This window comes from Schistocerca cancellata, chromosome 6 (assembly GCF_023864275.1).
Source record: "Schistocerca cancellata isolate TAMUIC-IGC-003103 chromosome 6, iqSchCanc2.1, whole genome shotgun sequence".
NCBI lineage: Eukaryota > Metazoa > Arthropoda > Insecta > Orthoptera > Acrididae > Schistocerca > Schistocerca cancellata.
Window position 1 is genome coordinate 662519406 of NC_064631.1, and position 18405 is coordinate 662537810.

Sequence of the window (18405 nt, forward strand, 5' to 3'; positions counted from 1 at the left end):
TTAAGATTGTTGCTGAGAACATCAACAGCATACCAGACGACAGCAGCCTAACAAGTCAGTGGTTGCTGAACACTGCCTCTCGGAATTACACAGAAAGAATTATGACCAGACCAAGGTTCTGACACAGATGTCCAAATACTGGGACTGTGTCATTAAAGTATCTATTGAAATTCAAGTACAGGAACTGCTGATCAATCGAGCTACTGGTTACATCCCTAGTAAGGCCTGGGAACCCACTTGGAATATGAATAAAAGGAGACAGAAGACATCCCACCACAAACAGTTCTCGCCACACACCTGGTTTTGATTTACATTAATTTTTTAGTCTCGGCATTTCTTCACAGTAACTATTCCTTCCTTTGCTCTCTTTTAGTTTTCTACATCTTTCATTTTTTGACCTGTCCCCCCCCCCCCCCTCCCCTCTATCAGATATGATACACTTAACTTTGTAAGCAATATGTTAGTAATCTCTGTCATGCGTCTCACCCAATCTTCTACCTTTAAGCCCTCAGGTTTTCAAATCTTGTCTGGTACAGTCCCTAACATCAGTCTTTTGTTCTCTTCCTGTCCAGTAAGTCTGCTCTGACCCTGGGTTCCAGGTAACTTCCAAACTCTACACCTTCTCCTAAATCTTACCAGTCCTTTTCCTGCACCCCTTTTCCTTCCCCTTCAGACCTTCTGCCAGAAGAAGGAGCCACTGGCTTCAAAAGCTTGCAACATTTAATATCTTTTATATGTGTGTTCTCTTGCCATTGCATTGTGAGATTTTTTTACCTATAAAATTACATTATATTTTCTACCATCTCTGAATTTTAATATCTCCTATTCCTCTGGCACCAACACCTGATGCACATTTGCGTGTGACACCCAATCTTTTATATTATACTCATGCTCATCCTTCCCCATCCCCTTATGTTAATATCACCACATGATTTCCATCTTCCCTGAATGCAAATGATTTCACTTCATTTACTGAGCAAATCTTATCACACCTAATATCTGCCTCACTACATCCTTCCTTTTCCATTTCATTATTAACCCTTCAAGCCGGTAGCCTCAGGGTGTGTGCCTAGCCTACTGGCGGTAGTTCATATGGCTGGCTGGCCCCAGAATGCAGCATTTCAGTGAAATTGCTCTAGGATGGGAATTACTTGTTCAAATGTTATGAAAATTTCAGGAATTGGTATCAATACATGTTTATTATGATTAAAACATACATTGTCACTTAAAATGAATTTTGAGTGTGGTATATTTTGAAAAATCTTCGAAACAAAGTCCTACACCACAGTCCTTGTACCAGAACGATGTTTCCTTGTTTCCCCATCTTCTTGCAGCAGAGTGCACATCTCTTTGTAGGCTTACCCTTCTTCTCTGTGGGTGGGATCTTCTCAATAAAATGCCTCGCTGTGAGTCTTTCAGGCACAGGAGTTTTTGAAGGTCGCCCACATCGAGGTGAAGTTACATTCTTCCCGTGAATTTCCAGCAATTGTGTCATGAGCAGAAGCCTGAAATTTATATGCGTTTCTTCCATTGTTCTTTCGCTAACATTGTAAACAATAAAAGCATTGTGCACTGCAACATTCATTAGCCTTCTAAACATTTTCATATACCACTTTACACCTTCCTTCCTTTCCATGAGAAACTATTGTACTCTTTTATGCACTGAGGATTTCTTACCTCTTTGCCCCTTTTGGTTGCCATAACAACTGCATCATTATGAAATGTAGAAATAAAGGCAGCCTGCTTTTTATCCATCCATTTCAGTACCATTACGCCATGTGAATGGGTATGCTACAAGTTCACCTTTCTTCAGTTTTGCACGTCTCAAGGCATCAGGTACATTCTTCCTATTCAGTCGAAGTGTGCCAACTACATTCATACCTCTTTCCTTCAAAAACTGGCACAAAAAGGTGCTGTTATAATAATTGCCCATCCAAAGTGTATGGCCTAAGTTGAAAAGAGGCTCAACAAGCTTCACTACAGTCCGACGGGTTTTCAAGGTATCTGCAGTAAGAAATTTTGTTTCTATTTCTGTGGAACTGTTGCATAAATAATAAATTGCCATAAATAATCTGTGGAAGATTCGCAGATCTCATAGCCCTGCAGCCAGGCAACTAGCGCGAGTTTTGGTGTTCTCGTAAAGATAAGTCATTTTAGATTATAAAACATATAGATTAGTTCTGATTACGTGGTAAATAAGTGTATTAGTGTGCCGTTTAAGTGTATCATTAAAAGTTTCATTTTTCTTTACGTAATATAGCAGAAAACACGAAAAGACCGTACAGTCGTATTTCTGTTTACGTTCTGCTGCAGCAAATCTATAGAATTTCCTTTAGTTGTTCCTTGCTCTCTCCAGAAATTTAACTCAGCGTACCTCTTCATTATTTAACTAGCATTTCCGGAAAGTAGCGTAAAGTTTAAGTTGTTGTTTCAAAAACTTTGCACTTTTGTTTTTGTTTACACACAGTTGCGTACAGGCCAAATTTGTGTAACCATATTTTCGTGTTTATCTGTAATTTAACTGACTTATTCTTAATAAACTATTACGTTTATCATGAGTGAAAAGTGCTTGACTTGCCGTAGAATTGTTAGGTCGGGGCTTTGGTGTGATGGGTGCTGTAGTTTTTTCCATGTGGGTGACTGTAGTGGCGTGGGAATAGGGGAAGTAAATGAGACTCATCAGTGGTTTTGTAGGATTTGTAGTAGAGATAGGAAGATACTAGAACAGGAGGGGAAAATTGCCGCCCTTCAGGCTGAGTTAGACAAGGCCAGGGGAGATCTTGACAGGTTAAGGAGGGAGAAGGGTAAAGAGAGGTGGGAAGTGGCAACAGGCAACAGGAGGAACAGGCCTAGAACTTTGTCTGACAGCTTTATGGTGAATGTGGAAAATAGATTTGACCTGTTGCTTCAGATAGAAGCTGGTGAGCCTCAAGCAGTTGCAGGTGTAGACAGGGCGCAACAAACTTTCAGCAGCAAATTGAAAAGTAATAATGTAGGGAAATCAGTAAAGAGAAAGAAGGTGTTGTTGTTAGGTAGTTCCCATGGAAGAGGTGTTGGCCAACTTTTGCAGGATGAATTAGGATCAGAATACCAGGTGACCAATTTTTTTAAACCTAGTGCTGGACTGGAGCAGGTGACAAAGGATTTAGGATCACTTTGCAAAGATTTCACTAAGGAAGACACCGTGGTTATAGTGGGTGGGGCAGGTAACAGTATTGACAGAGATCCTGGGTACAGTATAGAGTGTGACCTTGCGAAGATTGCATCAGCATTGAAGCATACTAGTGTTGAGTTTGTATCTGTTCTTGGGCGCCATGAGTGACCTCATTTGAACTCTTCTGTCAAGAGAGTTAATTTGGAGCTGGAACGGCTGCTCATGTCGGGTGCGGGTCACACACTGGTGTGGTTCATGTTGATTCTCTCAGTAGGTGGGATTATACTAGGCATGGCCTTCACCTCAACAGGAAGGGGAAGGGTAAATTGGCTGGGGAAATAGCAGGAAAGTTAAAGGGGGGAGGCACTGTCATGAGTGGTAAAATACCAGTGGTTATAGGATTCAGAAAAGACCCTTTTTTAGGGTAGGGAGGACAGAAAGAAAGCAAATTTTAAGAGAGGTTAGAACTGAGACAAACCTTCAGTTTGAGAAAGAAATCAAAAAACATAATTCCAGCTTATTACATCAGCATAAACAGCCATTGGTTAAGAATTTTCAACTGTCAGCAGATATTTTAACTCCACCCAGTTTTAACTCAGTCAATGTGAAATGTCAGCTATCTTTATTGCATCAAAATATTCGAGGACTGAGAAATAAAATTAATGAATTAACTATCTGCATAGATGAATTAGAGTCTTCAGACCCAGCTGACATAATCTGCCTCTCTGAACATCATGTGACCACTGGTATAGAACTTTTAAGTGTTACAGGGTTTAGGTTAGCATCTCACTTTTGTAGATCAGAAATGGAGAAAGGAGGAGTTGCCACATTCATCAGGAACTGTCATAAATTTAAGAACATAGACATTCATAAATTTTGCGTAGAACAGCATATGGAAGCATGTGCAACAGAATTAGATTTTCACAAAAAATCCTTCATAATATTAAGTGTATATCGAGCACCTGCAGGTAACTTTAATCTGTTTGTAAACCACCTTGAAGCTGTACTGGCCCATTTAACAACCAAAAACAAAGAAATAGTGGTTGCTGGTGATTTCAATGTAGATTTCCTTAAAGACTCTCCCAATAAGAACTTATTTGAGTTAGTAACACTATCATTCAACTTAATTCCCACAGTAAAGTTCCCCACTAGGATAGCCACTTGCTCACAAACACCCATTGATAATATCTAATGAACAAAATTATATTACAAAACCAATAGTCAATGGCCTCTCAGACCATGACATGCAGTTCCTTCTGTTAAATGTTAATACTGAACAGGATATAAAATCTGTTAAATCTGAGCTCAAGAGGATAATCAGTAAGCCAAAAATTGATTATTTTAGGACACTCCTCAGAGACATTCACTGGACTGATGTTTACAGTGCTCATGGCATGAATGAAAAATATAACATTTTTGCTAATAAAGTGCTTACCTTATTCGAACACTGCTTTCCCCCAGAACTTACCAAGGTTAGAGCAAAGTCTACAAAAAAGCCATGGATTACTCAAGGAATAGGGGTATCTTGTAAAACAAAAAGAAAACTGTATCTGTCAATCCGAAACATTTCCAATGTTGATGCTATAACACATTATAAGAAATACTGCAAAATATTCAAGACTGTAATATGGATGTCAAAGCAAATATATTACAAGGAAAAGATAGTCATATCAGATAACAAAATAAAGACAATATGGTATATAGTGAAGGAGGAGACCGGCAGAACCAGACATGAAGAGGAACAAATAGCATTAAGAGTAAATGATACATTGGTGACAGATATGTATAGTGTTGCAGAACTTTTAACAAACATTTTATAACTGTTACTGAAAAGATGGGGTTGTCAGGTTTGGTAGATGCTGCTATGGATTACCTTAGACCAGACATTTCAAGTAACTTCCATAATATGAATTTGACCCTCACTACCCCAACAGAAATAATGTCCATCATAAAATCTTTAAAATCAAAAACATCTAGTGGGTATGATGAAATATCAACAAAGTTAATTAAAGAATGTGATTCTGAGCTAAGTAACATATTAAGCTATCTGTTTATCAGTGGAATATTTCCTGAATGGCTGAAATATGCTGAAGTTAAGCCACTGTTTAAGAAGGGAGATAAATAAATAGCATCAAATTTCCGTCCAATTTCACTGTTGCCAGCATTCTCAAAAATTTTCGAAAAAGTAATGTACAGTCGTCTTTATAACCATCTTATCTCAAATAACATACTGTCAAAGTCACAGTTTGGATTTCTAAAAGGTTCTGATATTGAGAAGGCTATTTACACTTACAGTGAAAATGTGATTAATTCATTAGACAAAAAATTGCAGGCAACTGGTATATTTTGTGATCTGTCAAAGGCATTTGACTGTGTAAATCACAATATCCTTTTAAGTAAACTAGAATATTATAGTGTAACAGGAAATGCTGCAAAATGGTTCAAATCTTATATCTCTGGCAGGAAACAAAGAGTGTTATTAGGGAAGAGACATGTATCAAGCTATCAGGCATCATCCAACTGGGAACTAATTACATGTTGGGTCCCACAAGGTTCCATATTGGGGCCCTTACTTTTTCTTGTGTATATCAATGACCTTTCATCAGTAACATTACCAGATGCCAAGTTTGTTTTGTTTGCCGATGATACAAACATTGCAATAAATAGCAAATCAAGTGTAGTCTTAGAAAGATCAGCCAATAAAATATTTGTGAACATTAATCACTTGTTCCTAGCCAATTCTTTGTCACTAAACTTTGAAAAAACACACTACATGCAGTTCAGAACTTGTAAGGGGTGTCCCAAGAGTATATGTCTAACATACGATGACAAGAAGATAGAAGAAGTGGACAGTGTTAAATTCTTGGGATTACAGCTTGATAATAAATTCAACTGGGAGGAGCACACCACAGAACTGCTGAAGCGTCTTAACAAATCTCTGTTTGCAATGCGAATTTTGTCAGACACAGGGGATATAAAAATGAAAAAAAAGCTGGCATACTATGCTTACTTTCATTCCATAATGTCATATGGGATTATTTTTTGGGGTAATTCATCAAGCCAAGCTAAAGTTTTCCGGGCACAAAAACGTGCAGTAAGAATTATATGTTGTGTGAACTCAAGAACATCCTGCAGAAGCCTGTTTAGGGAACTAGGGATACTAACTACTGCTTCCCAATATATTTATTCCTTAATGAAATTTGTCATTAAAAATATATCACTTTTTCAAACGAACAGCTCAATTCATGGAATCAATACTAGAAATAAGAATAATCTTCACAAGGATTTAAAGTCACTTAATCTTGTACAAAAAAGGTGTGCATTATTCAGGAACACACATTTTCAATAACTTGCCAGCAGCCATAAAAAGCTTAACAACCAATGAAATTCAGTTTAAGAGAAGCCTAAAGGATTTATTGGTGGCCAACTCCTTCTACTCCATTGATGAATTTCTTAGTAAAACCAACTGATTTGTATATAAGTACAACATAACTTCTGCACAATTTCAGTGTAGTAATGTGTTCATTGAAAATTTGTGTGTATGTGTGTGTGTGTGCGTTCGTGTGTGTGTGTGTGTGTGTGTGTGTGTGTGTGTGTGTGCGTGTAAGTATAATCTAACTTCTGTACCATTTCAGTGCAGTAATGTGTTCATTGTAAATAAGTATTACAGTAGTTGTATTACTTGTTTATTACCTTATAAATAAATAAAAAAACTTTTTTATTTTAAATTCAGTGCATTAGTATTTGTAAAATGACTCTTAGTGTTCATTAAAAAATGACGATCATTCCACTTGGGACCTGTGGAATGGTACATTAGCTTATTTGTTTTAGTTGTAAATATTTGTCATGTATTGTTGCTTTTCTGACATGTTTATCACATCCTGGAGGACCTCCTCACTACGGATCAATTGGAATGAAAGTAAATCTAATCTAATCTAATAGGACTTTTTACCAAACTTTGCCGATTTTAGAGGTAGACAGATTTTTATTGCAGCCTTTCTTTCCATAATGTAAGAGATTCATCAACAGAAATGTTTTCTCCCATGTTGTATGTATTTCTAAATGTATCATTCAAGTGTTGAATGATGGAACCCAACTTGAACGATCTGTTACTGCATTCAAATGTATTCAGTTCTTCATTGTTTACAAAATGAAGGAATCCGCAAAGTAGCTCAAACGTGTCTCGTTGCATACTCTGGTAAAAAATCGGTGTGTTCAAAAGCGGATGCTTGCTGAAATACAACTTTATGGATGGCTTCTGAATAATTCCCATCAACATCTGCAAAAAACACATAAAGCTCATCTTTGTTAGTATCTACCCAGTTACATAGCCTAGAATGAAGTTGTAGAACAGTCTGTTTTTGTATACAATATACAGCATAATTGTATACAATGAGGAAAGAGCTACTTGACTTCTGCAATTCCTGCTTGAAAATATCACTATTGAGAAAATTTAGATGATTGGCATTTGAAGTTGATTAGAAAATGATCCTACTGCTGCCAACATACATTTCACATAATGACCATGAAGATAAGCTACAAGAATTTAGGACCCATATGGAGGCATATAGACAGTCATTTTTTCCCTTGAACTATCTGTGAGTGGGACAGGAAAGGAAACAACTAGTAATCATACATGGTACCCTCTGCCACAGATTGCACAGTGCCTTTGGGAGTATTTATGTATATGTAGAGGGGAAGCAGTAAGCTCTGCACTTATAAAGTGTTGCCAGTGTGAGGAATGGAATGCAGGGGTAATGAATGCCTAGATACATCATATAATTAAATTTTAAACTATTTTATTGTGTAAAGTAAATACCACTACATCTTTAAAATCACTTATCAAAACACTCCAAAACTGAAAGTAAAAGTGTGAGTTTCTTACCTGTAGCTGCCTGTACAAAATATTTGAGGTGAAGATTTGATAGCTGATGATGCAGTCTGTGTATGCTTTTGGATTGAAAGGGAACTTTGTAGGATTTTTTGAAGTCTGGGTTACAAATGATAATAGGAAGAATACCGGTACCAGTAAATTGAAACAAATGTCTAATTTCTTTTTAAACGTGTAATTCTTTAAACACTTCACAGGTAATAAATATGAAATGCTTTTCTGGAACAATAGAGAAATGATTGTAATGTATGCTTGACGTACTTAATTCCTCTATAAATCAAGTGATTTAGACTAGTTGTAAGGGAATTGGATAGATTGTTTTCAGTTCTGGATAGTATTATCACTGTGTAAAACTGACATACATCAACTGAATTTTGTATTTTTACTGTAGAAAAATCCCAATCATGAATACATTCTTTTCGTATGAACTACCACAATAAAATTATTTTCAAATTTATATATATGTATGGTCTTTTCCTGGGAAAGTTGGCCACTTCCATTTCAGAGTAATAAGAACACTAATTGCTAACCTTTAGCTTCTTCAAATATGGCCACAGTACTATCATTTCCCTTAACTGTAAACCAAAATAGCTTTTACACAACCTCATCATATTTTTCAAAGAATTTTACTCTGCTATGTCACTGATATACTGTATTAGGATATGTCTAATTACATAGATTCCTAGTTAACTTTTAATCCTGTAAATACAGAAAAAATACAAAGAACTGCATAGTGTTGTGATCTGTAAGTGTCATGCAGTAATATTCCACAACAGATCATTTTATGTTCAGAACCAGCATTACATTATCAGACAACCTTCTAATAGAATATTTATAGCATACAGCACAGCAATGAGCCACAGTTTCAATTTTGTTTACAATGAAAGAGCGCTATACTAGTTTCAGATTTACACATTCATCATTTACACTTTATAAAAGGCAATGCAGTGTGTTGTATTTTGATAAAAGCATAAATGGAACCAAGCCATTTGGGAATGAATGTGTAAATTCAGAACCAGTAATGGTATTTTTCTATAAAGTAAACCAAATCCAAACTGTGGCTGATAGCTATAGTATGCTATAAACATTATGTATCACACAACCACCACAACTCTCCAAGAATGTCATTACACGACAAAATTAATTACACTAGATTTTTTCAGTTCTAGGAGACTAGCACACAATTCATCACTTTCTTGCCAATGAGTATGCTTTCTGAGAAAAATTATAAGGATCACTGTTTCTTATCAGAAGCGCTGATGCACCTGACAAGGTAAGTATCACTGTTGTTACAAAAGAATGGGAATTTTCTATTACTTCAAAAGGCCTTTTGAATCTTCAAACTGTGATGGATTGGATTGTTTCCTTTCCTCTTTCACCACTTGTATTTATATTACTTCTCCTCTTCATCATCATCCTCATCATAACCATATTTTTTGCGGAAGTTGCCTTCTGGGTCATACTTGGCAATAAGTTCATCCCAGTAATTGCGCTTGTTCTCAAGTATCCAGGCCATGACACGGCCTGCTTGTTTCTTCTGAACAGCACTACATTTAGAGCACTCTGTTTGCAGGGCATCTGGAATCGCCGCTGGAAAAATAATAAGAAAAGACATGTATAGCTTCAAAGGGTAATTGGTTTGTTAGTTTATAAAAACATGAGGCAGCACAATTTTTGGAGGAGTGCTGTACATGAGAATGTAACCAACATCAGTTATGAGGTAAGTTGACGTAGCTTTTTGTTAATCAGCTTGTTTCAAAAGTTTTAAAAGGTTATATAGCAGCACTCACTCTTGATCACTGAGAGAAAACTATTTTGTTGACAGAAAATGTTACTGAGCTACAGTAGTGCAGTTGGTGTTAACACCGTTGGCTGAAATTAATACCAAAACATCAAGCAAATACCCCCCCCCCTCCCCCATAAACTCCACCTACTCTCATCATTCCCCTACTCTTTTTTTGTTCAGGTGTAATTTTCTTAAATTACATGAAAACTGGAATGTAGGACATGCAGGAGACACCTATGAAATGGTGATAACATAACTGAATGATAAGTAGTAATATTATGTAAAGGAGACTCTGTAATTACAATTGTAGGTAACTGTTTTCTTTGAGAACATCAGTGTAATCAAGTATATGTTAAGATGTCTATTAAATTAGCTGAATTTGCACAAATAGCACTACACAGTGTAGCTATTAATACAATGTACAGATTAAGCTACTATGAACTGCAACATGACAATGCCTCACCAGGAAAGCCTGAAGAATTACTTTAGAAGACTCTACGAGGAGGAAATGTATCTGAATATTAGAAAGCTGGACAAGCTTTGACAAAGGAAGGGGAGACTGCTCAGTTCTCTCTGTTTCCTACTGTGATGCCAAGAAGAGGACATGGCTCCAGTATCTGTTAGAATTAAACATCACATCAATTTCATAGTGGCCGACAGAATTAAACATCAAGCGAGCTTAGCATTGGTCAGGGAGAGAGTACGTGACATGTGCCACCAACTGATGTGATGTCCAGAGAGTTGCTGGTGCAACCCCTTTTTAAAGCAAATTCTCTTACCAGACAAGACTGGGACCCAGATGATGGCATGTCCTGGGCCCTAGTGGAGTGCACAAGGAAGAAATCAGTGTCCTGTCAGCTAGCCATGTTTGAACGTCTTAACAACAAGGCATAGCAGAACAAGGATGCTCGCATGCTTGTCAACCTGTGCGAGAAGGAATTCAACACGACCACCTTGAAAGTATTGAGAAAGGGTCTTAATTTTGCAGTTATCCCCGGAAATGTTCTTTTTGTGCCCTTTGTCAGTGCAGTGGAGCAGGTGGCCCCGAAATTTCCTGCCAGTGAGGCTGAAGAAGTCCAACGAGAGTCGTGAAGGCACTCACTAAAACCAAGGTGCCCAAATCAAACACCCGGTGATGAGAGGTTGGCCCTCAAAAACCTATATGACAGCATTGTGATGTTACCAGCAGATAAGGTGGATAAGGGAAATACTACCGTTGTCCTACAGAAGGCAGATTATGACAGTAAGGTGTGACAACTTCTGGATGACGTGGCATATAGACCAGTAGAAAGGGACCCACAGACAAGGTGGACAAGAAGACCAGGGCTCATCTAAAGAAACCAGCCTTCCAGAAAAGATCGTTAAGCAAGTAAGGGCTAAAGCACCAGTACCACCCTGACTTTATGGCCTGTTTAGGGTGCTCAAGGAAGGGGTTCCTCTGCATCCAATAATTAGCAATATTGATACAGCCACCCACCTCACTGCTCAACACTATAACAAGACGCTTTTGCCATATGTGGGGATGTGTGCCCATCACCTTGGCAACTCAGAGGATTTCCTTCAATGCCTTAGGCAGCTACAGATCACAGACTCTGACATTATGGTCAGTTTAGACGTGGTTTCCCTCTTCAGCTGATGGGAGAGAAGGTCAGTGGTGCTCTCCTAGACTTATTCAGTCACATATTTACTTCGACGTACTTCTTTTAGGGGGGTTAATTCTATGAGCAAACAGAAGGGGTGGCAATGGGCAGCCCTCTCTCACTGGTGGTGGCCAATCTCAGTATGGAAAGATTTGAAGAGGAGGCACTTACATCAGCCCCAGATCAACTGAAATGCTTTTTTAGGTATGTGGATGACACCTTTGTCATATGGCTCCATGGGAAGGGAAAGCTCGATGCTTTCTTGGATCACCCTAACCATGGAACTGGAAATGGACTACTCCCTTTACTACACTCCTGGAAATGGAAAAAAGAACACATTGACACCGGTGTGTCAGACCCACCATACTTGCTCCAGACACTGCGAGAGGGCTGTACAAGCAATGGTCACACGCACGGCACAGCGGACACACCAGGAACCGCGGTGTTGGCCGTCGAATGGCGCTAGCTGCGCAGCATTTGTGCACCGCCGCCGTCAGTGTCAGCCAGTTTGCCGTGGCATACGGAGCGGATTGGGTGTTGTGTGTCCTTCATCATCATTTTCAACTTCATTGACACGCAAGTCACCAAATTGGCGGTAACTAAAAAGACTTCCAGTACGGCGGCTGAACCCCAAAGGGGATATCTCGGCCAATAAATGCTATATGATCATTTCATTTCATTTTTCCTCAAACATAAAATTAAAAGCATATTCCATCCACCCACCAAGATTAAGGGTCTGACAGGGTGTGTGAAGGATGATCTGCATCTAAGAAGCCAGGCATTTACCACGTACCATGTGAATGTGGTATTGCATACATTGGGCAGACAACCATGACCACTGACATTGGGTGCAAAGAGCAGCAAAGGCACACCAGACTGAGACAGGCAACTATTCTATGAAATATAATGATGCCCAGATTTTAACACAAACATTGAGATACTGGGACAGCATAATTAAAGAATCTATTCAGATAAATGTCGCAGAGAATCTCATTAACTGGACACTGATTTCCAGCTGAGCTCGGCTTGGAACCCGGCACTCGATCTTCTGAAAAAGCAAAGGTGGAAACATCAAGACCCGAAGGGATAAAGTATCAAGATGGAGTTAGAGATGACAGCCCAGTACAGGTAACAAAGGATGCGCATGAAATGGTACTTCAGACAACAGACCCAATATCTAAGGATGTTCTTCTGAGTTGTGAGCAGCAATTTGAATGCTGTCAGCCTGAATATAACACTGCAGCCATTCCTGGGAGGCAAGGTCTTCAGACGGAGTGTCTAACATGCCACACCACAGTAATAGAACGCCCTAAATCACAGAAGGACTTAAATGATGACAGTCAGAAGATAGAAAGTCTAGCACAGGTTGTACGTCCTACAGAACTTAATTCAGCAATATTGACAATGGAGGATAACCACTAAGTACATTCACAGCATTTGGAACATCCACAAGTGGAAGAAAACACTTTAGCTGCTGCTATTGGTCGGCGCACACTACAGATAGCAAGCTGGATGCAGTGTGGACTGCAGAGGGACCACCTAGCACAGCATAGGCATAAATACCGGACTCAGTCCACACTGGAATCAGTATCAGACAGCACCTGAAGAAGACTGTGAGCCACGCAATTGAAATATTATCCAGGAAAGATGCGAATAATAGACAGAAACCCAATTATTCAACATGACAAAGCCTTGCCTGGAAAGTCTGAAGAATTACAGTTTTGGTGTTGTTTTGTTTGTTTATGAAAGTGCCCCTCAGTGACTCTATGGGGCACATCAGTTTCATTTTCCCACAAGACATTGCAAAGCTCTTTCATGAATGCCTCACCACAAGCTATTTCATGTGGAATGGTAACTTCTACAAACAGCTGGAAGGCGTCACTATGTTTAGCCCTCTTAGTCCATTGGTGGCCAATCTCTTCGTGGAACATTTTGAAGCACAGGCGCTGGACTTAGCACCTTGTAAACCTAATATGAGGTAAATATACATCGATGACACCTTTGTTGTTTGGAGCCATGGGGAGGAACAGCTCAGTGACTTCCTAAAACACTTGAACAGCCTCCATGCCAACATAAAATTTACCATGGAAGTAGAAAAGGACAAAAAACTACCATTTCTAGATATGCTGATTACAAGGGATAATGAAAACCCGAGACACAGCATGTATAGAAAACTGACACACAAGGATCGATACCTGCACAAGCTATCAGATCACCACCTGATCCAGAAAAGAGGCATGATTAATACACTCATAATGCGAGCAAGTTGAATATGTGAGCTGCAGCACCTCAGATATGAAATGCATCTGGAAAGTGTTCTGAGGAGCAACAGGTACTCAAGTTACGTTAGAGTTATAACTGCGTCAAACACTCAGTGAAGTGATACATCAGAAAAAGATATGCCATACACTCCCAGAGTGACAGACAGAATCAGCCATATATTGCGCAAACATAGTATAAAGACTGTTTATAAACTGACAAAGAAGGTCTCGTATTGGCAAAGGATAAAAGGGACCCACTTGCAATGCCGGTAATATATTGCATACCATGCACATGTGGAAAAGCCTACTTTGGAAAGACAGGGCAATTAATCAGCACCAGGATCACAGAACATAAGTGACATTGCAAGTTGGGGCAGGTGGAGAAATCGGCTGTGGCAGAGCACGTGTTGTGTGAGACCAACTACATAGTAAAATTTGCCGACGTGTAAGTTCTGGCTATAGAGAAGAGCTGTCACACCCACTTGTTGAGAAGCTATAGAAATACACAAACATAAGAATAGCTCCAACGAGAAAGAAGAAAGACTCAAGATAAATGAAACCTGGCTACCCGTGCTGCAGCGAGCAGAGAGCTATCACACCTGCTTGTTGAGAAGCTATAGAAATACACAAACACGAGAATAGCTTTAACGAGAAAGAAGAAAGCCTCAAGGTAAATGGATTCTGGCTTCTCATGCTGCATCAAATGTCCGTTGTTGGTAGCAAGAGGAGAACCACAGCTGAAATGACCGCGGAAAAAGCCCTTGAACAATGGCATGCCATGTACATATAGTCTGCGGATGTGAACTCGGCTCAAGTCTACCACCAGCAACAGAGGGTGAAACTTTGATGATCCAGCCACTCATGCTGGCAAAATGTCAGAAAAATCATCAGACAAATGTTGGCTGCAGAACCCGAGACAGAAGCCAACAGGCAGTTTGTCTCAAAAAGGAAACTCTTATCAGTCAGTCTCAAATAGCTCTACTGTTGATGCTACAGTTCATTACATACAAGACATGCTGCAAAACATTAAAGATAATAGTAGTGACAGCAAAGAAAATGCATTAAAAACAGAGATAATCCCATCAGATAACATAATAAAGACAATATGGAATTTAGTGAAGGAAGAAAATAAACATTTTAATGAGCATTTCATAACTGTTACAGAAAATATGCGGTTGCGGAGTTCAGTAGATGCTGCCATGGATATAACAGATCAGCCATTACAAGTAACTTCAGTGATATGAATATGCCCTTCACTATGCCAGTAGAAGTAATGTCAGCCATAAAATCTGTAAAAACATAACATTCTAGTGGTTATGATAATATATCAACAAAGTTAATTAAAGAGTGTGCTTTTGAGTTTAGTAACATTTTAAGTGATTTGTGTAACAGGTCAATTATCAGAACATTTCCTGAACAGTTGAAATATGCTGAAGTTAAGCCTTTGTTTAAGAAAGGAGATAAAGAAATACCAAAAAATTTCCATTCAGTTAAACTTTTGCCAGCATTCTCAAAAACTTAAAAAAAAGATATTATGTTTGTTAAAGATATGACATCATGAATCACATGAATCACCACTTGGATTTCTAAAGGGTTCTGATATTGAGATGGCTATCTACACATATAACAAGAATGTACTCAATTCACTGGACAATAAATTACAAACTACTGGTATGTTCTGTGATCTGTCAGAGGCATTTGACTATGTAAATCACAGTATTCTGTTGAGTAAATTAGAATATTACTGTGCTGCAGAATTGTTAAAAATCCTGTATCTCTGACAGAAGACAAAGGATGTCAGTAGGAAAGACAAGTGTACTGAGCCATCAGACCTAATTACACATGGTTTCCCACAAGATTCAATCTTAAAGACCTTACTTTTACTTGTGTAAGTCACTGACCTATCCTCAGGAACGTTGGCAGAAGTCAAGTTAATTTTCTTTGCAATGATGCAAACACTGCAATAAATAATAAATCAAGTGTGGTCTTAGAAATATCATTTAATGAAATTTTTATTCACATTAATAAATAATTCCTTGCCAATTCTTTATCACTAAACACTGAAAAAGCACACTCATTGCAGTTCAGAACTTTTAAGAGGTCTCTGGCCAGGACGGGCTGATTTTTTCCAACCATTTACAAACTCTAGGGGTTGATCAATGGCGGGATACAAAACAAAAAAGGTCTAATGAACTTATGTCCAGAAATGCATGGTTTCCATGCTAGAGACCATTTATTCAGTCATACTTTGTTACAGAGACTGTGGTCTAATATGTGCTGTACCATGCAGCCACAGTTATAGTATGCATGGTTTCCTCCTAGAGGGTAGTACTGTTCCTCATATGTCATGCCTTCATGCCCTCTCCTGCCATAGCAATTCACTTCTCGTGCTGACTCACATTATAGTGGATGTGATACAGCATTGTACACAATGGTTCCGTATTTGAATCAAGAGTTTGCTGAAGTGGTGTTTACTTATGGAGAGGCAAATGGCAATGGGTGGCAGGCAGGGGGACCCTATCGCCACTGACAACAACCACAGCATTCAATGCTTGCAACAGTGTTTTGCCATTTGTCTGATACAGGGTCATTTCAGGAAGCAGGAAATCATAAAGGATGTACCCGAAATATTTGGACACTAGACTTGGAGGAATATGTGATTAACACTGTGGAAGGTGACCACCATGTCAGTACCAGGTAGTTGGCTGGCCAGTACATGTAAGCCAGACGACCATGTAGCACATCCTTCATGACAACTGCTACTACTCTAATCACTTACAGTGTGTGCAGGGCTTACTAGCAACAATCATGCCACATAGGGAGCAGTTTTGTTACTAGTTTCTTCACCAGGCAAGCATGATTCTGGGATTTGTGTCCTCCACCCTCTTCACAGATGAGGTCACCTATATGTGGTGTGGTACCATCAGCTTCCATAACAGTCATCTGTGGGATGTTATGCAGAACATCCATGGTATGGTGACAGTGAATCATCAGCATCAGTGGAGCCAGAATGTGTGGGCCGGGATAATTAGCGGCCGTATTTTGAGACCACTCTTCCTTCCATGTTGTCTAAGAGACCAGAACTATTGGCATTTCTTGTGGATGACCTTGCCTCCCCCGCTGGAGGAAGGCCATTGATGATTCAGAGGGTTATGTGGCTGCTACATGATGGTGCTCCAGACCACTTTGCCATTAATGTCTGGATGCATCTCAGTCATCTCTTCCCTGATTTATGGGTTAGACGAGCGGCTCCAGTTGCATGGCCTGCTCATTCAGTGGATCTCAACCCATGCAATTACTGGTTATGGGGCCATCTCAGAAGTATCATGTATGCAGAGACCATTACAGATGCAGAGACACTGGGGAAGCATATTCATGCTGCCTTTGACACTGTTCGGATGCAGCATGACCGATGTGAAGTTGTGAGGCAGAACACGCTACAGCACATACACGTACACATTTAGGAACATTGAAACCATTTTCAGTACATTCAATATATACTATAACTGTGGCTGCATGGTACATCACATATTAGACCGCAGTCTCTGTAACAATGTATGGTTGAATAAAGGGTGTAAAGGGTCTCTAGTATGGAAACCATGCATTTCTGGACATAAGTTTATTAGATCTTTTATGTTCCATATCCTCGCATCGATCAATACCTAGAGTTGTGGTAAAAAATCATCCTTTTATGCCTAAAAAACAAACAGATAGAATAAGTTGAGAGTGTAAAATTTTTGCTATTACAACTTGGTAATAAATCAACAGGGAGGTGCATACCACAGAACTGCTGAAGCATCTGAACAGATCTCCAATGAGTATACAAATGTTGTCAGATAAAGGTGATATAAAAATAAAAAATCCAGCTTATTTTGCATACTTTCATTCCATAATGTCACACAGGACTCTTTTTAGGTAACTTATTAAAGCCAAGCTAAAGTTATTATCTGAAAAACTGTGTAATACAAAATATTTGTGGTGTGAACTGATGGACATACTGCAGAGACATCTTTAAGGAAATGGAGACATGAAGTACTGCTTCCCAATATATTTATTCCTTAACGAAATTTGTAATTTAAAATATCTCTCTTTTCCAAACCAACATCTCAATTCAAGGAATCAGTACCAGAAATAAGAGTAATTTTTACAAAGATTTAGAGTGACTCATTTTGGTCCAGAAATGTGTCCCATAATCAGGAACACGCATTTTCAATAATTTGCTCGCAACCATGAAAAGTTTAAATACTAATAAATGTAAGTTTGAGAGGTGCCTGCAAGAAACTCTTTACTCCACTGGTGAGTTTCTTAGCAGAATCAACTGATGTGTATATGTTAATAACATCCAGTAATACAAGTATTACATGCAATCTGCATTGTGTACAACTTCGGTGCAGTAATGCAATCACAGTACGTAAGTATTGAAAATGATTTCTCTATCTGATGCTGTGTGGCTACAATAGCCTAAGAATTAATTATCATATGCACCTATGTGCATTGAATATTTACTTATTTTGTGACACTTGTTAATACCTTTTAAATGAAAATCTGTTTTTTCCATATCCATGAGAGCCATTTCACTTGGGATCTGTGGATGGCACATTAGCAGATCTGTTTTTCTTTGTAAGTATTTATTGTGTTTCTTTGTCTTCTGACACCTTCTACATCGTGGAGGT

The 18405-nt window shown here is 38.8% G+C and overlaps 1 protein-coding gene across 1 annotated transcript in view; it reads right to left on the reverse strand.

The window, feature by feature from the left end:
- Positions 1–7964: 7964 nt before the first annotated feature.
- The window catches only part of LOC126191265 (ejaculatory bulb-specific protein 3-like), a 50651-nt gene continuing 40210 nt past the window's right edge, over positions 7965–18405 (reverse strand). The window contains exon 3 of the mRNA XM_049932074.1: positions 7965–9635. Coding sequence (XP_049788031.1) covers positions 9439–9635 — 197 coding nt within the window. The 3' untranslated portion in view covers positions 7965–9438. The remainder of the gene's footprint in view (positions 9636–18405) is intronic.